At 37.1% G+C, this 22,276-nt stretch overlaps 2 protein-coding genes across 2 annotated transcripts in view; one reads left to right on the top strand and one right to left on the bottom strand.

Moving 5' to 3' along the window:
• Window positions 1-22,276, top strand: part of LOC128997751 (flotillin-2) — a 309,529-nt gene that overhangs the window by 251,088 nt on the left and 36,165 nt on the right. The window lies entirely within an intron of this gene.
• Window positions 16,842-22,276, bottom strand: part of LOC128998087 (uncharacterized) — a 28,364-nt gene continuing 22,929 nt past the window's right edge. Inside the window, exons 8-13 of the mRNA XM_054424080.1 lie at window positions 21,860-22,141; window positions 20,999-21,276; window positions 20,140-20,422; window positions 17,992-18,126; window positions 17,428-17,733; window positions 16,842-17,231 (exon numbers count right to left, since the gene is read on the bottom strand). Coding sequence (XP_054280055.1) covers window positions 16,881-17,231; window positions 17,428-17,733; window positions 17,992-18,126; window positions 20,140-20,422; window positions 20,999-21,276; window positions 21,860-22,141 — 1,635 coding nt within the window. The 3' untranslated portion in view covers window positions 16,842-16,880. The remainder of the gene's footprint in view (window positions 17,232-17,427; window positions 17,734-17,991; window positions 18,127-20,139; window positions 20,423-20,998; window positions 21,277-21,859; window positions 22,142-22,276) is intronic.

The raw sequence follows: 22,276 nt of genomic DNA, 5'->3' as shown, positions 1-22,276 counted from the left end.
TCTGGAGGACTTTTATATTTAGTATGACTGATCATCGTTTTCGAGCACACAAAGTTAACAATAGTTATTCTAAATTTTAAAGTATGTTTAAGACATGTCTTAAACGTTTTAACATTGAAATGGCTTTTGTTAATCCGGATGAGTATTTAAGGAAGATTGCCGATGTAAGGCGGGTTGATTGGTTTTATTATATAATTGGTTATGTGAGATGTAGCGTGATATAAAACCTAATTGTTAATCTATCTAACTGCCCTGTAAGTAAGGCTCGCTTCTGTCAAGATCTTATTTACATGCAAAAATAACGACGAAGAATGTTTTATTGTTTTACATATTGAAACGAATGAAATACAATGTGACCACATGATCGCCGGTCATAACTGCTGTAATCGATAAACGAAGAATATTGGACTAGCAAGGGAAATGTGTTATATCTCAAACACTACTTAACAGTGATTGTCGTTAAATACCAGCAATACCTACGTTCAGATGTCTTTATCCATTAGGTAGTCTACATATTTCTGTGATTTAGTTGGCAGGTTACACTTGTCCCATTGACATTAGTTGGCGTCGTGACTCATTGATTTTGTATTTAGAGTATTATTTTACTACTATGTTGTGCAGTAGGTTTTTGAAAATAAGGCACACACTTTCACACTTAACATATTATAAATTCATACTCGCATCCGTTTATTGACCTATTGGAGTAGTATTAGGCTCATAATGAGAATTAGGTACAAATTTATGTATGGCGCAATGAGTTAGCTGTCGAATAAAATGCTTTGTAATGCTCACTAAATTATATGTCGCTTAAAATTTCTGTATTTGTTATGGATTGAACACCTTTGATTGATTGACAGATTTTGAAAAATAATTCGACCTCGAAAAACGAGAGTGTGTGGTTTAGGTGGAGTTGCATTAATGAGATGAGATCGTGGTAGCTCAGTTACTGGTTCAGTCAGGGTCGTTATTACACGCCTAATGATCTCTTCTCACTCATTAATTGTCACGTGTAAACACAAACTGTTAACCAGGCAAGCTTTATCTAATAAATTTACAGTATTTGTAACATGGATCTAAAGACTAACAGTTGTTTGTTGTTCTGTCATGTTGTAGGGGAAAAGTTACTGTAACACAAGTTAGGTGTGTTGGATTTTTACTGATATAATACAATGTACAGAATATATGCTAATTATAGTCTTGATTTGAGCGAGAGAAGATACGATTTGTTGGGTTTCCGTTGAATGATTCACGAATGCCATCTAGTCTTCTGAGTGGTCTGCAGCGTAGTCTGCGTCTTGTGTTTCATAGATATCCTTCTCCTCGAGGTTCAGGTTGGTAGTTTTCCAGTCAGCTCCAGGGGCGGTCCACGCTCCTCTGATCATGTCTGCTGCCTTCTCCCCGACCATCACCACGCTGGCCACGGGGTTGCCGTTGGGTACCAGAGGGAACACCGAGGCGTCTGCTACCCTCAGGTTCGTGATGCCGTGAACCCTCAACTCCGGGTCGACCACTGCACTCTCGTCAGTGACAGGTCCCATCTTGCAGGTCCCCGCCGGGTGATTCTCCGGCCCGGTGTGTTCTCTGATTACACATCTCCAGTAGTTCTCCGTTCCAAACATGAACTCCTCGCATCCTTCCATCGGAGTGCGATCCAACTCCATCTCCCATTTCCTCATCGCTTTGGTGTTTGCCATTCTTAAGCAAAATTTGATTCCCTCTATCAAAACGTCTACATCTATTTTCTCCGATAGATAGTTCGGGAATATGGCCGGAGCGACCAAAGGGTTTTTACTCTTTAGCGTCAAATATCCCGAACTCCTAGCTAGAATGTTGGTGGGCCTCATAGTTATGATTCGTTTTCCACATGGCCCTCCTACAGTTCCGTTGGTACATTCGTCTTCTTTTCCAGTTTGTGAACACTTGGCCGAGAAGCCGTCCAAGAAGAGTTGAAGGTCCGGAACGTCGTCTTTGACGTACTTACTCTTGACAAACCCCGTCACTTGAGTCAACCCCGTGCTAGCCAAGGGGCCGTCACGCTTCTCCAAGAACCACTTGAGTGTCGACTCGGTCAGCACTCTCGCGTCGTTGTCGTTCACGAAGAATTTCAGTGACGTTGCAACGTGATTATGAAGATTTTTCCCAACGGGAAGATCATGTATCACAGGTACTCCGACTCGTTCAAGCTCCTGCTTAGGGCCGACCCCAGACAGCATCAGGAGATGTGGAGATCCTACTGCGCCCGCGGACAGAATTATCTCTCGCAAAGCAATCACTTGTTGTGTTCTTCCCAACACGTCAAAGAATTCTACAGCCCTCGCCTGTTTGCTATCCGGGTCTATGATTATCCTCGTCACTTGAGAGTTTATCTTCACCACGAGATTCTTCCTGTGCTTGTTCGCTCTCAAGTACATCCTGGCAGTGCTGGCGCGCATCCCAGAGTCTACCATCATCTGGGCGATCGAGAATCCTGTCTGGTTTCTGCCGTTGAGGTCTGCCCGTCGGTATCCTAGCTCTTCTGCCGCTCTTAGAATGTCTTCAGACATGGCCGGTCGGTTTGAGAATCTGTAACCAGTACAATGCAAAATAATAATTATCTCACTAGAATCAGAGCATACAATCAATGGTAAAATTTACCTTGTTAATCTGTCCCGATTTTAGGAGGATTTCAATAAATTCACATATCGTTTCATTTTCTCCTGGACTAAAATTTTGTCAATCCAATTTAGTTTGCTAGCCATTAAGACTTGAATATATTTTAAGTAGTTATTAGAACTAACCTCTGCACAGTAAGTGGGCCTTGATATCCGTGGTATCTCAGTTCTGTAAACTCCGGGTTCTTGTTGTTCTCAGACCTGATGAAGTACGGGAGAAGCTCGTCATAGCTCCAGCCAGAGTTGCCGGCACGAGCCCAGTCGTTGAATATGTCCCTGTGTCCTCTTGTATACATCATTCCTAGAATATTATCAATTGTCTTTAATACAACAAATCAGTCATAAAATTAATGTGTAATCTTTTGGTAGAAAATTCCTATAACTACAGTATTATTGTCAAATTCAATAAAATTAATCACTGTATTTTTTTCCTTTTTCAGGTACGTTTTATGGATACATCTGTAGTTGATCCTTTCCGTAAGTAAGTACACTAGGCACTTCTCACAAAAATAGCTTTGATTTTTGTTTTAACTTTTCATGTTCAAATCTTACTAGCAGTTGTATTGACGCATCGCTGTGAAAACTATTAACACTGTGAAATCTAATCACTCTCAAGACATAGGTACCACAAATAGACAATTAATAACATCAAACCAACAACAACCAAACGTATAATATCCTATATAAAACAAGTGCCTAATCTCCTACATATTTGTAACATGGGAGGCTCGCAGCTTTTGCATTTATGTTTTCGTGTCCCAGGACGCTAAGATCTAGTCTGCAAACCGTTTTACACATTAAGAGTTACGGCATTATCCCTGATCAAATGAAGTGATTTCCGTGATTTTAACACGAGACCTCGAGAACTTATCCTGCGTTCTATCACTAGACCATCTTACTTACCAGTCATGGCCCCAGTGCCGCCCAACATCCTGCCGCGGGGCCAGCGACACAGACCTTGTCTTCTGCGACATGCATGTTGCTGAGGTTCAGTACTGAACTGCCAGTCCAGGGCCGTCCCTACCGCGCTGACGGCGAACGCTGGCACTGCTGAGGTAGTCGGCTCCTCTGGTCCTGCCTCCAGGAGGAGCACCTTCCACGCAGGATTCTCGCTCAACCGCCCCGCTACCACCGCGCCTGCAACTCATCACAGTCTACTTTAGTGTCAGTGCTGAGGAATCATTAGTGGACATGCAGATTGGTACATCCTTATAAACTGAGCTGTGTTCTTCGCACAAAACTGAATATATTGAGATCAATACGAAGGGTGCTGAGTTCAAAGAACTCGTATACAATATTACACTTAAAAACTCTTGACCTCACACACCACCCTACGTGATCTAATTACTACTATTCTGTAGTAAAATTATATCTTGTTAATATTAGTTGTTAAAATATCATGGATTGGCAAGCCTTTGTCAAGCAATAACTTTATGGAATTAAAAAGTGAGCTGCTAAATTGCAGGGAAATCAATAACTCAAATGAGACGGCATATTGCTTGAAATTAACCATGTGTACTAACAATGTGTGCATAAACACCAATTTAATGTGTTTAGTGAATTTAACTATGAATAATTAAATTAAATTAAAACCAAACTATAATTAAATTACATTAAAATCGAACCTTTATACTCAATTGGAAAAGCCCTTATGGTTAATTATGTTCTGATCTACAAAAAGGTCATTAATGGAGGAAAAAAAAAATTCAGTAATGACATGAAAAAAAATTGTTGCAACCAGAGCTCGAGAAATTACAGCTTTGGTGTTAATTTTTCGTCAAATAGTAAAAAAAATAATTATAATAATAATTTCTCAATAAAAAAATTAACGTGTACACAAAAATACTTGTAAAAGCGAATCACGCAGCTTGCTTCTTTACTAGATTCGGGTTAAGATTTTATTTACTACGGGATTCCTCTCTTAAAATACGAAAATATTTACTTTAACATAAGTGTCCCAGCCGCCCCTGGTTTTTTTTAGTTGGGGGAGGGGCAAGGCCTTGGAAGTGAACTTGATGGAGGGAGTAACAAAAGAAGTACTGATTTACCTGCGACTCCGCCACCGACGACGATGAAGTCGAAGGCTCTGTCGTTCTTGGCTATGAGGTCGACATCCTTGAACCTAGAGCAGGGCTGGGCGAGGGCACACTGGGTACGGATCATGATGTCCACGAAAGACATGAACAGCGGCAGGTTGGCGGAGCCCCCAGACACCCCACATGTGTTGGCGAGATGAGAGGAGTCCGCGAAGCTGCAGTCACAAGTGCTCGACATTCTCTCTGCCACATACACTTTCTACAATCACATATTGGAGATCCACTTTCGGGTCCTCAGGGATAATCTCTACCATTGATCCGGAGGATTGTTTTGGTGTGCCTCAAGGTGATGAATTAGGGCCCGTGTTGTTTCAATGTGAATGTACTTTCCTTGTATGATTGGCTGTTTTATTACAACTCGTGGTTCGAGCCATCAATTACCTTATATTTTCCGTTTAAATCGTTACTTAAACGGGTTACATAATAAAACCAGAGTGTGTCGGATTATGTTTAACAATATTAATTTGTTATTTTAATATTGAAAAAAAGATCGGTAATTACTCGTAGATTGTTTCAGATCAACCTACTTTTTTTTTTACTATTTTGTTACATTTACTTTTCTGCCCAGTATAAACAGAATAAAATAATCACCAGGACCACAAAATTTGACCAAGTTTCATTTAAAAACTATTCATTTAAAGTACTATGGTTTAATTTAATAGAGCAAAAATAGGTCTACTGTCGACGAATTTTAATTAGCTAAACTCTGCTTTATTATATACTATTAAACCTGATGTATTTATATTGAGTTGTCTAATTATATTAGGATCTGCAATAGCAAGTTTTTATTTTAAGATCAGTTCATGATTTACAGTACAGTACACCACTTTTCATTGATCAAGCCAAATAAATAGAACAATATGTATCTATAATGTTAAAATCTTTGTCGCTTTGGGGTTTAAGATACACAATTACTGTAATTGATAATACTCTTTTCTTCAAATGATATCCTCAAAACACATAAATATAAGCCTTGGAACGATTATTTGCAAAGACATAAATACAGGGTTAGTAAAAAGTGTGGAGACCCCCTGTTATTTTTTTAACGGCCCATACTAGAAAAACTAAACTCGGCACACCTTTATGGCATGTTATGAAGTACTTTTTGGGCATAACCGTCACTTGGTGTACATCCCCAAAATTGGGGATTTTGGGGGAAACTAAAAAATTTAAATACAAAGACCTATCGAGTGACCCCTCATTTTGAAGGTCTAGGTAAAAGAAAACCAAAAACGCAAACTAGAGGTCTTTATCTCAATCCAGTAAAAAATGGCAGCCAATTGAAATTCTCAGAAGTTGAATTTAACTTGCAGCTTTCCAAGTCTGGAGGGGATAGCGGATTTTTATCCCCCTGGAATTTTACCCCCTGGGCAAACGTGACGTCACAAACCAGGGGGTAAAATTCCGGCCGCGAACTTTTGAGTTTCGCGACATCAGCTCGATGGAATTAAACATATATTTTCACGGTTGTGAATTTAATCAGAACACATCAAATTATCAAAACCTAAAATGTACGGCCCGGATTTTTACCCCCCGGAATTTTACCCCCGGAATTTTACCCCCCGGAATTTTACCCCCCGGAATTTTACCCCCTAGTCAGATGTATAAATTAGTGAGAATGATTAGTTATCTTCATTCAGTTTTAATTTAATAGTAAACATTTTATTATTAAGTAGCCTCTTAATTTATTTCTAACATTAACAAATCGAACATGTTAATAATATTAATTATGAGATTCGAGTATCAGGATTCGATCTTGCTGGACTGTTGGTTAATACGATCAAAATAAAACAGCGAGTTCTGTTTACTTAGTTGAGATTACAAAATAAATAAATAAAGATAGGCTACTAAATAATGAACTGTTTACATTTAATTAAAAACAGAAATAAGGAAATCAATCATGTCATTTCTAAAATCGGCCAGGGGGTAAAATTCCGGGGGGCAAAATTCCGGGGGTAAAATTCCGGGGGGTAAAATTCCGGGGGGTAAAATTCCGGGGGGTAAAAATCCGGGGGTAAAATTCCGGTTTATATCGCTAATCTAATTAATCACGTTCTGACTACTTTCATTAGACTTCTAAATCCGCGGGGGTAAAATTCCGGCCGCGAACAAACTTTTGGCCACTCAGGTTACTACGTCATAGTGACGTCAGCTTTGCCCAGGGGGTAAAATTCCAGGGGGATAAAATTCCGGCGACCCGTCTGGAGACCCCCTGTAAATTTTGTAGCGGCTCACACTAGGAAAATTAAACTCTACACACCTTTTTGGCATGTTATGAAGTACTTTTTAAGCCTAATAGCCACTTGCTTACCAAACCCAAAATGGGGGATTTTGGGGGAAACTCAAAAGTTTTTAATGATAAGCCCCATCAAGTGACCCCTCATTTTGAAGGTCCTGGTAAAAGAAAACTAACAACGCAAACTAGAGGTTTCTATTTCAATTCAGTAAAAAATGGAAGGTGATTGAAATCTTTAAAATCGGAAATAACTTGCAATTTTATATTGAACTGGCTGCCATATTTTACTGTGTTAAGATAGAGACCTATAATTTGTGTTGTTAGTTTTCTTTTATTATGACCTTCAAAATGAGAGGTCACTCAATGGGGCTTATCATTAAAAAATTTTGAGTTTCCCCCAAAATCCCCCATTTTGGGTTTGGGAACTTATGAGAATTTCAATCGGCTGCCATTTTGTACTGAACTGAGATAGAGACCTCTAGTTTGCGTTGTTGGTTTTCTTTTACCAGGACCTTCAAAATGAGGGGTCACTCGATGGGTCTTTGTATTTGAAATTTTTTAGTTTTCCCCAAAATCCCCCATTTTGGGGATGAACACCAAGTGGCGGTTATGCCCAAAAAGTACTTCATAACATGCCATAATGGTGTGCCGAGTTTAGTTTTTCTAGTATGGGCCGTTAAAAAAATGACAGGGGGTCTCCACACTTTTTACTAACCCTGTATATTGTTTTGAAACCATTATTTGTGTTTGGTTAAAATATAGTTTCCTATCAAACCCCACATACTCTTTAATCATACCAATCCACATACAGTAACAAAAATTAGTTATTTTTACCATGTCAATCGTTTAAAAGTGTATATATAAAACACAATTTTAGTTTAACTGTCATATAGGGGTTATAGAAATATTTGAACCATTGAAATTTGAATATTTACAACAAAAAGTAATAAATTTAACAGTCAGGGGCAGTCCTCTTTGCGCTTTACTGCCCTGTACTTCAGACTAGAATTGTGATATTTTAAATTAGGCTTTATAACTAGAATTGCTCCCTATTTTACTCAGAAATTGTTTAAATTTATTTAAAGATATTTAATTTCTAATTCTTCATTTCAAATAATTAAACAATATTAATTAAATTAACTAGGTCCATAAAACCTTTAGGCCAGTAAATGAATAGTGTGACTCTCGTAAAAGGTCTCCAATTTTGATAGAATTTAGATTTAACGTGTAAAAAAGTTGTACGAGATCACGAACTAGCCAGATTTTACCATAAGGAGGTTTGCAACCGATTTTTGGGTGTTTTGCTCTAATGAAATCAGCCTTATGGCAAACAATGCAAACAATGCAATGATCTTAATTATAATCTTTGTCTATTGAGGAAGTTATGAACGCAGTACTTGGCTCATATGTTGATCATTCGGTGAATAAACTAACTAATAATGGTTACTAAGTGAAGTATCATTATTAAATTTTCCAAATTTATCTGTTTCAGGGGTAGGCGTAAAATGTTTTAGATCCTTGTAGAAGCAAAAATAATTAATCATTAAATAAAATGTTACTTAGACTTAAGTCTTAGTGTATAGAAAACTCTTATTATGCAGGTTTGCTGCTACGAAAATATTTCGTTTTAGGATGTGCACATTAGCTATTCATTCTCGAACTCTTAAAATTACACAACAAATAAAATATTTCAGCAAAAGAATATATTATATTATTCATGTGTGAACATTTACTTAAAATGTTTCATATTTGCAAAATTCAACTGCCAAAGGTTACATTTACACGGTGTTCTATGGTGATCTATATGGGCGTCTATGGGTGTGCATCTTATCTATGGTGGCCTACCTGTTAAGCTCTGTGGTGTAGAATGACATGAGCGGGCCAAGCTCATATGAGCTACTAAATAGTAGGCATCAATGCCATGGCCTCCACCATAGGTGCATCTACTCAACGGAAACTACCCTGCTGCAGCAATCCTGAACACTGCACACTCGGATTTACCAGTTATTGTGAACGTAATACAGGGTGAATCAGAAAACCCGTGCACAACGTTTTGGTCCAACAAGCGTTAAAAACGACCTTTTTATTAAAAATACGCCATTAAAAATTGTTTTAGTGGGTTACAATTTTAAAATGTCACTTTTCTTTTAATGTTGGGATCATTAAAAGAACAAATATGTGCCCGAAAAGTAATTTTAAAAATTGAAAACATGTCGAAATCAAAGACATTTTACAAATTTAGAAGTAGGGCGGTTTTTAAAGGTGAAGGAGTTCGATTTTCGAAAAACGCCTAAGACTCTCTTTTTTCATGACCATGAAAGTTCTTTCAAATCTTTTTTAGCTCTTACCGTTTTAAGCTATAGCCGTTAAAAACGTGTTTTTCTAAAAGAAATGGGTATTTAAGGGATTTTTTTGGGGGGGGGGTTGTAATTTGAAAATGTAACTTTTTGGGATTACCTGGGTGTCCTGGGAACGAGACGGACCTCCCAAAAGAAATTCAGATCCCTAAAGCTATTCTAGACGTGGGTAAACATTTTGTTTACCTGATCAGTGAGTCTGTGAGTTACACAAGCGGCTTTATAACCCGTTAAGTATGTGTACGAGTGGTCTGATTCACCTTGTATATTATGGAAAATCGAAAGATGCTATTAATTAAAGAGTTGGGAAATACGCGAGATTCTACTAGTGATTTCTACTACGAAGACCATTTTAGAAGTCATGAATTCAAGTTTAGAGGCTTAAGGGCTTGTTATTGCAATATAAGGGATAAGGATTTTCAGGGATGACAAGTTTGACTCCAAATAATGAGGCTTGTATTCCCTCGAAACAAATATTTCATGGAATAAAATAGTTTTTAAACTTCAAGTTTGGTTGATAGTTGGTGAATCTATTTTTAGTCATTTTACTCTTTTACATGTATATTTAGTTGGTAGTTTTATTAATTTATTACTGCAAATCAAAATTAATTTTTGAATTAATCTTATCATCTTCCTCTAAGAAGTCCATTATTTCGTGAGGGTTTTAGGGGAACTTCTCACAGCTAGGTAATTGTAAAACTTTTCGTTGACTATTTTGGACGTTGAGTTTGGCCCAACCCTTCTCACTGTATACTAAACCACAATAATTTATATAAGCATTGTTGTTTGTCTTGGGTTTAAGAGCTAATTCAGTTTTTTCCGAGCTTTCCATGTTTAATCAAAACCTCTTAACCCAGCATTATTACAGATTTTATTGTCTCAACCAATTTACATGAATCGCTCCTGTTTACGTTGTTTTCGCCTAGTTTCCACAACCTGTTGTTCCCATCTTTGTCCCAGTCTGTTTGAGGTGGAGAGTTTGCTTGTATTTTTGCACCAATTCAGTTACTTATCGACGCTATGACTACCGTTGTTTTCTTATATTTCTCCTTTTTACTCATATATTCAAGACGTTTTTAGAAATTCGTCTTGGAATCTGGATACTTTCCCCTTGTTTAGTAAACACCTTAACTAATTTTCTCAAGACATTTTCACTGTCATTTTTTTGTCTTTGCAACAGTTTTCAACGCAAGCTTGTATAAATACTTTAAATACTAAACACTTTCGGGTCAGTAATGTAATTTGTTCATGTTTATGCTCCGTTTCAGTTATAATATTCGTGATTTCTGTTCATACTCGGTGTATATTAGGAGGATTTTATAGTAGGTCATTTATTTTTTACATAATAGTACGCTATATTTCCTACCAAAGGAGAGCCTAAAAACGCTTAATGCCCGTATGATGAACTAATTTTATTTGTCATACTGCACAATTCTTAAAGCTAAATGATAAACAAGACTAATGAATTAACAAAATACAACAAAAGACCATTTTTACTTCATAAATAAGCTCCCAAAACGGGTTTGTTTCTGTTTTACTGTTGTGCAGGAATATGTGTTACCTTCATTTATTTTCAATATGAATTACTCCGCAAACAATAATAAATTCCTATTTCTTTACTGAAATTATTTTCCATTTGTCTAAATGTTGATAAAGGAGTGTATATTGTAGTGAAACACAACATAACGCCATGATAAACACAAACAAATGTTAGTAATGATACGAAAATGTACTTGTTTATCGGGACTATTTTCTTCGGTATAGCGGACTGATTTTGCAGCTATATAAAGTTCGGGTGATGTCTTCCGTACTATCCGGTTCTTTTTTGCTCAATTGATAAAAATAGCCGCAGTTTCTCAGAAAATAATGTAATTATGATGTAACTCAGAATGTATACGGTATTTGAGAATATCGAATTGTGGACATATTCAACCAAGTTGGAATCTACGAGACATGACGGATCTATCGACGTAACTTTACCTTTCACCGATTGTTCAACCGTTCAGTATGTTTTCATTACTTGGGCAATGTTCTCCACTACTCGCTCCATTAATTTTATCTATTTGTACCATTAAACCACAACGTATGTAATCGTGATATGGCTAGGTTAGATTTCTATATCAATCATTTAGTTAATAACATTTTTACCTTTGTAAACATATAAGTTTGCTTAGTTTTTTATCTGTCAGTGGCGCAACAAAAAATCGTTATTGTCACAGTTTTTTTTTTTTTTTTTACTTTAGTGAAATATTTGTCCAAATTATTGTTTATCCAAGTACAACCTCCATACAAGTATATTTATAATTTTTTTTTGACAGTGGTCTTAAATATTTAAAATGTGAGTAATTTTGTACTAGGCCTATTTACAAATTATATATAATATTATCCTTTAAATTATGCAAGGCCGGAGTTATAGTAGTTTACTCAACGATTGCGTTAATATAGTGTAAACGACACGAGTAGAAAATTAAAAAATCTTCTACGAGTGTCGTTAACACTATTTACGCGAGTAGCGTACACTACTTTACCTATGAGTGTTTAAATAACTAAAAATCACTACTCATAGGTTCACTAAGAGAGGTTATGTTTTCGTTTATAACCTCTCATTGCCACTGACAGTGATGCAACGAAACATTGTACCAAACACTAATTGTAAAAACGGTTGCAGGTAAAATAGATTATTATTACTATGTTTCTGAAATGTTGTAAGCAAATAAGGAGAAGTTCTACGGATGATATAAATTATGTTACCTTTAAATTTTAGTTTGTTTTGTTGGTACAAGAATACAAGCATTCATCCTGAAAGTACATAAGTTTGACTATTGATTGGGAGTATAATATGATTAGGTCCATCGACAAGGAATTACCTTTGATGTTAGTTCAAAGGGTTTGGTATTATCATCACCATTTTAGTGTGGCTTTGTTGGTGCCTAATTCTATTGTATCTGTTGTGTTAACAAATAAAGTAACTGGCTTATTGAAAACAAATGATTGACTGTGCAGGTGTAAGCCTGGGTCATACGTACTTTTTATCAAATATCCTATAAACTTGTTATTGTATGCAATTTAGGTATTGGCTTTGTATTTTCGCATGTTTTATGTATTTTGAAAACTGATCAGAAGACAATCTTTTCTAATCGATTAAGTTTTTTTTCAATGTTACTCTAATTATTTTACCTACTACTAGTCCAGGACCTGACTAGGGTTCTGTGTGCATGTCGTGTATAGTGAATTTTGCTTTTGCATTTCAATATAGGTGTCTTAGGAAGTGTTTTCCACTCGGGTGTCAAGTTCGCACCTGGTACGTTTTCGAGCTATGACGTCATCAAAATGGCGGCCATTGATTTTTTTAAATCGTATATTTCGCAAACTATTTGTCGGATTGGAATGAATGTTTTTTTGTTTGAAAGATAATTTTAAATGCTACCTGTTTTACATTTACACATTTGTTGTATGTTTAGTACATTCTTCGTAATTTTGCAAAAACCTGTATTTTTAAATATTTTTGAGTTGTTTTTGTTTGTAACGTTGTATTGATACAATTTATCAAAAACCACCAATGAAAAAAGTTGTAGAACATTTAAAAATCTTTACAAAAATACCAAATTCGATATGTTTTACTCAAAAGATTACGTCAAGAAACTAGATAAATCTCATAAAAACACCAATTTTGGCGCAAAAACGCCTATTAGTCCGGCCTCTAGGGCAGTTCGCAAGTCTTATAAAAACAGTTTCGCCATTCAATGTTGATGTACGTGTCTAAATAAGGGTTTTCAACTCGGGTGTCACGTCTGCACCCACTGCAGTTTCCGGTTATGACGTCATTAAAATGGCGGAAAGGGCTATATTAAAAATAACGATATTTTACATACCATGTATTGGATCGGAATGAACTTTTTTTTGTTTGAAAGATAAGTTTACATGCTATCTTTCTTACATTTGCACTTTTGTTTTATGTTTAGTACATTTTTCGTAATTTTGCAAAAACCTATATTTTTAAACATTTTTGTGTTATTTTTGTCGATAACGTTTTATTGATACAATATATCAGAAATAACTTAAAAACAAAGTTGTAGCACGTTAAAAGAGCTTTACAAAAATACCAAATTCGATATGATTTACTAAAAAGATGACGTCAAGAAACTAGAAAATCGTACAAAACAACCTAATTTTGCGCAAAAACGCATATAAATCTCAATCCATGCAAATGGAAATTCGCTTAGTCGAAAGGATTGCTGCACCGGGGGTATTTATATAGTGGAAACATTCCTATGGACTAATTACATTGATTTGTTGTGCTTTTATTTGCATAAAAGAGGGTAATGGTCTTATTTTAAGTAAAATAGCTGGTGAAATCGTAACATGTAGCAATTTTTAAGACATCATAACCGGAAACTGCAGTGGGTCCAGACGTGACACCCGAGTTAAAAACACTTCTTTAGACACATACATCAACATTGAATGGCGAAACTGTCTTTATAAGACTTGCGAACTGCCCTAGATGCTGGACTAATAGGCGTTTTTGCGCCAAAATTGGTGTTTTTATGAGATTTATCTAGTTTCTTGACGTAATCTTTTTTATAAATTGTATCAATAAAACGTTACAAACAAAAACAACTCAAAAATATTTAAAAATACAGGTTTTTGCAAAATTACGAAGAATGTACTAAACATACAACAAATGTGTAAATGTAAAACAGGTAGCATTTAAAATTATCTTTCAAACAAAAAAACATTCATTCCGATCCGACAAATAGTTTGCGAAATATACAGTTTAAAAAAATCAATGGCCGCCATTTTGATGACGTCATAGCTCGAAAACGTACCAGGTGCGAACTTGACACCCGAGTGGAAAACACTTCCTAAGACACCTATATTGAAATGCAAAAGTAAAATTCACTATACACGACATGCACACAGAACCCTAGTCAGGTCCTGGACTATACAGTTTTCTTAGAATTTAAAAGTTTCTCATAACAGCATAGTTTTACTCATAACAACACGGGTAACGGACCAATGAGGTTCAAGGATTGAGAGGGAATAAGTAAAATTGTAATAATTCTAAATTAAACTAATCAGCTGTTCATGCCAATTTAATTGTTGAGTGGTGCAATTAGTGTTTGGTACAAGGTACAACGCTTCGATGCATCACTGTCAGTGGCAATGAGAGGTTATAAACGAAAACATAACCTCTCTTAGCAGTTATGAGAAGTGATTTTTATAAATTAAACACTGTTGTAGGTAAAGTAGTGTACGCAACTCGCGTGAATAGTGTTAACGACACTATCTTTACGCAATCGTTGCGTAAACTACTATTATTTGACAAACATGAATACTTGGAAATTAATGCTATTACAGTACCACGAAGATAAAATTGTCTTTACATCTGGTCCGACAACTGACTTAGTAGTTGGCTTTTTAGTGTTATAGCATTTTTTAAATAATATAAGTTTATACTATTGCATTGTTAGACAGATTAGCAACAAACTTAGATTAAACTCCATTGTTGATTTTGCTATGGGTCAGCAGAAGACAATTCACAGGTTATTTCTGTCTGGTATAGAGGAACTTTTTATACTATTAGTTTCTCGATTCGTCCTCTGATGTCATTACCAAAGAGTAAAAAAGAAATCGTTAAGTCTACCCTGAAATAAGAGCGACCCATTTAGTTGACATCAGTGAACTCAATTGTCGACATGAACAAACACAAAGTAGGATTTAGATCTTGCATTAGGATGAAAGTTTGCTCGCAATATTCCAAAATCCAAGACTGCACTGTGAGATGTTAGTCCTGGTCGAGATATGTTGACATCTGAGTAGGAACTGTGGTTTCCTCATCGCCGTGAACTGAAGAGACGAGCTGACGTAATCGATCAACACCACGCTGCAGCAACCTGCGTACTCTACCACTCTTCGATTTAACTTTTACTAGCTAATTTGCTTAAAGGAAGTACCGGTATTGCTGAAGTCCCCATGGAGAGACCTAGATCTGAAACCTGTATTTTGTTGTATCGTTCCACATTCTAATGTATTCATTGGAACAGTATTGTTTGGACTGAGCGTAGATTTAAATTCAAATCCCGTTAATTACGAATCTGTTTGAATAAACTCAACACAGCAACCGCATAACAAAGCTTATTCTACACTCTACAGGCTTGCAGCTACAGGTAATAATATATCGTAAAATGTCAAATGTCAATATATCAAATCTTCGTGTTTTCTTGAATCATTTACTCCCTGAGTTATCTATAGAACTAAGTTCACATTTATTAATAAGCTTTTTCAAAACAATCCTACAAGACAGCTGGAACCCGCTTATTTTGCATGTTTGCTTTGACGAATGACATTTTTATATTCACTATAATTAAATTTTTTCACGTTTAGTATTGTTTCACAGACATTCAAACTTATAATCCCAAAGTCTTCTTTTATTGCCTAAAGTACAGTATTTTTCATTATGACCTTTTCTAGTTTTCATGGTTGTAATAACTAATCTCTAGTAATTTTATTCCTTTTATGCGTGATTTGAGATTGAATCAGTCCCGGATCCAATAAATGTTCTACCATAGTGACTTGTTTACACGAACTTGTCTAGTCAACGCACGCCAGTGTCGGGCTCGTGGAGCGACATTTAGCAACATGGGAACGCTGCGGCACATCCAGAGCCCTCATTACAATGACATTAGCCTACATTGATAAGCCGCCCTTGCCCCTGCTTCCCTACATGATGGCCCATCACCCGTCTATCATATACTCCTGGCATTCATATATCCGATAAATTGTGGTTCAATTCATATATAATCTATCGCTGGATACATTCGCCATTCTAAATCATTCTACCACATCCTACAACCTGATACATTCATATACACTACATCTTTCATATTTAATCTGTATATACATTGTTTAATTAATTGTTCGTTATCCCTTACCTAATCTACCCACCATCGCATGCATTTGTCCCATCCTCCATCTGTGGCCGCAACGTTGCAGGGTCCGGCACTATGACGTAATGTCAGCCACACGACACCGCCCGCCACCGTCAACGCAATCCTGATGGATTTGTCGTGTCCGATATCGAAACTGTCGCGATATTGATAGTAAAAGATTTCCTGCTGTACGCTCGATGGATTCGCAATTACACTGAGGTTTGTAATACGACATTTAACATTTTAGTAGACGCTTCTATGGTATCAGAATGGACAATTGGACGCCGCCACGTCTGGTGGTTAAATCTAAATAAGTTTGAGTAACTTTAGTTTTGGAAACATCAGTTTCGAGCTATTAAAATTCATTGTATTGTGTTAGATATTTACCCAGTACGCGGTTCAGAGGGATTTTAAATAATTCCGTGACATTGGATGGTTGTTTTGTAGGGGAAAATGTTCTTAGAAATTTAGTAAATAACTAAAATACAGCTTAGAAATCTTGTTCGTCGGTACGTAGGTGTAAAGAAAAGTTAAGTCTTAAGTACGTATAAAATTTATTAAAAATTCTCGACTATTTTTTAAAATAATATTTACAAAGGTATGACTTTAAATCACAAGTCCCTGTGCTGATCTTCGTCAGTCACAGAAACATCTTCGTCCTCAAATTCTTCAGAATGTTGAATCTCTAAGGACGAGTCGGTAGCCCTTCTCTTTTCAGTGTCCAGAATGTAACCGTTCCTCATGTCCATCTCCTTGGACTCCATGAAGTCCCTGATGATGCTGTCCGCCACGGTCGCCATGTCCTCACCCTCAGTAGCCTCACGCCTGGTCCTGTAGTGGAAGTCGTCCGCGGCGTAGTGTAGGTCTTCGCCCCCCAGGGCTGCGTTCAGCTTGTGGAAAGTCTCATCACGAACCTCGCCGAACATATGATCAGCCACCTCGTCTGTTTTTGTTGTCTGTTCCTGGAGAAAAAGGAACTGTTAGTATTTTATTTTTCGTCGACTTTCTGTTTGAGAAATGGTAGAATGTTCCTACTTGATAAATATACGTACGCCTTGCTAGTAAGGTTAATTTCGAATTAATTAAAGTTAAAACTAAGCTGTTTACCTTTTCTGAAGAGAAAGTGGGTGTGTTTGTATTGTAAGTGGAGGCACCCACCTGTTGTTTGTCCCAAGCCATGGTACCCGGCCCTGGAGCAGAGCCCAGCACGTTCTCCTCCAGGAACCCTGGCTTGTAGAGATCCCAATGTGCCTTGATCATATCAGCCACCTTCTCCGCTATCATGATGACCGGAGCGTTGGTGTTGCCACTGACGATGGTCGGCATGATGGATGCGTCTGCTACCCTCAGGTTCGGAACTCCGTACACCCTCAGCTCAGGGTCCACTACGGCCTCTGGGTCCTCTCCTGTGCCCATCTTGCACGTCCCTACTGGGTGGTAGATGGTCATTGTGTAGAAGCGAACCTGAACATCACAAAACATGTCATTGGGTTGAAAGATGTTCTAATCTTTGAAACGATTAAAGTTCGCGCTTTCCAGTTGGTTGGGACAGTACTCAGGTAGTCTCAACATGTCTAAAATAATTTCGTATAACCCTTAAGAGTTCTTTTACATGCTTAGCCAATAAGTCAACCCTATTTTCTTAGGTTTTTGTTAACTTGAACAACGTTCTTCGTACTATCAAGTCGTTTCACTTGTATTACTATTGGTAAGTGCCCTTACCTGGCATTCCCAGTAGGCGTCAGACAGGAAGGGTAGATGTGAACACGCCGGCAGACTAATGTTGTGAATGTGGGTGTTGAGAGTTTGGAATGCTTTCGTGTGAGCCAAGCGGTATCCTATCTTGGCCCCTTCCACCTGAAAAACGGTTAATACAATGGGTTGATTTGAGATTACAGTAGGTTCTATACTAATCCGTCCTCTGGAGTATTCAATATGCTAAGTGGAAACCCACCATTAAATGTGTGTTTAGTGAACACGATCTATGTATGATATAGGCTACGTGCTCTCATCTAGTGGAAATAATGTATTTTCTTTAAATTAAATTAATATCCAATTTACTCATTTATTATGTTTAGCCATCCATTGTACAATGGGTAACTAAAATGGTTTGGTTACTCCAAGGATACATGTAAATTAGATTAACATTTTAATGGATACTTGCCATGATATTTAAATTGAAACCTTAGATATAGAAATTGTCGTTTTATCGTCCATCGGCCTACCAAAATGAATATTTCTTACATTGGGTTGCAGTTTTTTCTCTCAATATTATTAGAGTATATTATATTTTAAAATGATTCATATCATACGTTTTATTGTAACTTGAGGAGAGGGGAGGAAGGTTTAGTACGCCTTCCTCTGGTCGAACGCAGCCCGCTTAGGACATATGTCAAGAGTTTGCAGGCGAGTCTTTGAAGGCTAGCGACCATCTTATGCTATGTTATGTATACATGTTATATACATGATGTATGTTATGTATGGCTAGCTTAGTCTATGTGGACGTGCAAATACAAGGTTAAAAGAGGCCACCAACCTCTTAAAAAAAAAATAAATAAATAAAAAAAAATCTTGGATCATTTCAAACAGCTTCTGAAGAGTTATTTACCGTCCGAAAATATTTTTTCAAACACCAGAGTGATTGTTATTTAAATGTCTAGTGTGATTATAAATTTTCTTTGTAGTTCTTTAATTGTTTTATGAGTTAGAACGTCTAGGCTTCAAGGACTCTAGACAAGTACAATCCGACAGCCACGGTACCCGCTATTGTTGTATTGTCAGCAGAACTACTGAAACTCTGTATCAGTACTTTATTCGTATTTTTATCAAATAAATGAATTTGCATAATGTTGATGAAGTGAAGTAATTTTAATTATTATTAGTCCCGGTTAAAAACCTGAGATATTAACTACTATTTTGCTAAAAGAAACGTTATTATTCTCGATTTATATTTTTTTCCACTACTCTAGTTGATTAAACTATATGATACGTGTACAGGTAATGTTGAAAGATCATTCCTTACATAGCAACTAGCTAAAATAATTGCAATCCAATATAGCCGTTAATGTCATTTGCCAACTTACAATTGTGAGGATTGAATGTTGAGTTTAATTTCAATGTAATAATGCTCCACTTCATTACTTTAATTACAAAGTTAAGTTCACTTTTATTCATTGTTTTAGATTGAACAACATTTCTATGTTCTGTCTTGATTAAGTTAAATGCTTTCTTTCAACAACAACAAAGATAATATTTAAGATACCTATTTCATTTCGGCAACGCAACTAACCGTTAAAAGAGGTGTAAGAAGTGAGAAAATATTTGTGACAACTATCGTCCCATTGTATTCGACCAACTCTCCCAGAGTTCTAGAAAATGAGCTAAACTATTGTTACAACTAACTAGTGCCCCACTTCTCATTGAACCTATTTTCCCCGACACTAAAATCAAAAATACTAAGTGCAAACTGTGGAACGTCTTAAAATCCCGGAATCTATGGATTGGTGGCCATATTTTTGTCAACTGTTGAACTTAATTTATCCATTAAGGACTACTTTACGCTCCTTTGACAGCCCTTGATGGTTCTCTGACTTCTTATTTTTTCTATCCAAAGAAATATCTTTAGAGTGCGCAACAAGCAAAAACTGTTACATGGCTCCTCCATGAAGTCAGAAACATTTTCATCTGGGGAAATCCAAGGTCTTTGGTTCAAATCCCGCTAATCACCAGTGGATTTTATCCAAGTGATAGTGCCGAAACCCTATGGGCCTAGTCTGAAGTAATGTGTACAACGTACGTCTTTGTGAAGATGGTACAAAACACTTGCATACTGTATATTCATTCAATATATTCTAGGTATTCTGTATTCACCAAGGTCATGACGTCGTGAGGGTCGTCCAGATAGTTAGGGTGGATGAGAGGGTGAGAGTAGGCACTGTTGTCTTTCAGCAGGAGATGTCCTTTACTTCTGGGCCTCAGCAGGAGTGGCACGATGGTGAAGGCGTCCTTGTACAGGATAGGCTCGTACACTGAGGCATAAAGATCATCCTGTAGTCCTGTGTTGCGTCTGTTGAACAGACCCCCATCCGTGTTGTCAGCCGCGGAGGCGAAGAACAACTGAATATCCGGCCACTCAGTCTCCGCGTCGTTCATCCTTTTGGAAATTCCAAAATGGTTAGGTGCTAGCATAAAAATTTCAATAATTTGGCTTTAATCTACAGTATTAAGTTATAATTTTATTTCTCACCCAGCTATTCTATTTTTAATAGGCCTTTAGATCATCTGCGATTTTATTTATACTTTTGATCGTATACGTTTACAACTGAATATTTTGTTTAGATCATATGTAATATCACTTGTATTAAAAATCGCAAATAAACAGATAGGTAGCTAATTTCTGTTTTGTTTGATTCAGACCTATGCTACCTAATGTCTTGTAAGGGATTATAAAGAAGTTTGTTGCATTATTTTGAGTCATGCAAGATGTACTACCACTTTTCTCTATTTGAATGGACCAAAATTTGTTTTAATGTAGTTATTTTTATTTATACACTTTGTATTTTTAATTTGAAGTGTCTTGTTTATCTTCTGAGAAAGCTTTGTAATCCTAGTTCAAGAATAAAATATATGCACACTCTCTCATCTCTTGGATAAAACCAATCAGGTTGTGTCACAAACAAAACAATTGATGCGCTCTGAGAGATGCCCAACTAACTGAAATGCTACTTACACTGTGTTGACAAAAGCCATCCCCTCAGCAAACGGAAGTCCATACAAGGGGCCAGTGCCGTTACGAAACTGTTGGAGGGTGTTTAGGGTCATGAGTCTGGGAAGGACGCAGCCGTAGCCGAGGGGCTTGGAGTCTTCAGGGGAGTCGAAGAGGTAGGTGGCACCACCCATGGCGATGTGGTCCTGGAGATTACTGCCGACCCCTGGCAGGTCTACCAGAGGTTTGATGTCCTTCTCCTCGAGATGTTCAGTTGGTCCGACACCCGACAGCATCAGAAGCTGGTAACAAAACTAGGCCAATCAATAGCTGCAACTGAATAAAGAACTTTTGACCAGAAGAAAAAAAAATTATCAAGGTTCTTTCAACTTCCTCGGTTTAGACAGGAGATAAATATTAAAAAGCATTTACTCCTTGCTACAGCCAACCATTCACTAGGATTTGTTCAGAAATTAGTCATCATTAGGGTTTTAGAATTTCAATTTTACAGGATTACATAATTTCTAGAAGTACACCTTGACTACCGGTACTTAATATGGTAAAGTTATTAGGGTTTCTACATTGAAAACATTTCTCTCAGCACTTGTCTGTGTTGCCGAGTGAGTAGTTAGTGCTCACCTTCAATTCTGAACACCGTTGTTTGATTCCAAACAAGATAAATTCTAGACTTAAATACAACTTTTCATTGGGCAATCAATCAACGATTCTGTCAAACAAAAGGTCAAATGTTTGGAACCTAAACATTTTGTTGGGGTATATTTGATGTCCACGACTGTTAGAAGTTATCTATTATATTCAACCAACAGGCAGCATGACTCTTTCTGGAAGTAATTTTAATTTCTTCAATTTAAATTGTTCATATACCTGAGGAGACCCTATGGCGCCAGCACACAGTATGACCTCCCTCTTAGCCTTGGTCCGCACCACTCCCACCCCTTGCTTGTTGATGACCACCCCCGTGGCTCGCAGCTCATGTTCACCCTCCAGTATTATCTTCTCCGCATGACTGTTGAGAGTGATGTGGAGGTTTTGTCTTTTAGCGACGGGTCGCAGGAACCCCTTGGCTGTGCTGCAACGTAAACCTTCCTTCAGAGTACCCTGGGACCGCGTGAACCCCAACTGACGTGGGCCGTTCACGTCTAGAACCTAAAAAGGGTTGTACAACTAAAATTGTCTTGTTAGCCAAGTGGTCATAGTGCTCACTTTCAAATTTGAAATTTCTAATTTGATTCCAGCAGAGTAGGTTCTAGATTCAGGTACAATTTTGGCTATCAATTAATG

Source organism: Macrosteles quadrilineatus, unplaced genomic scaffold (assembly GCF_028750875.1).
Source record: "Macrosteles quadrilineatus isolate MER2022 unplaced genomic scaffold, UCM_ALF_1.0 Scaffold_7__1_contigs__length_78375512, whole genome shotgun sequence".
NCBI lineage: Eukaryota > Metazoa > Arthropoda > Insecta > Hemiptera > Cicadellidae > Macrosteles > Macrosteles quadrilineatus.
Note: the sequence above shows the minus strand (reverse complement) of the source record. Positions and strands in the feature narration are given on the sequence as shown.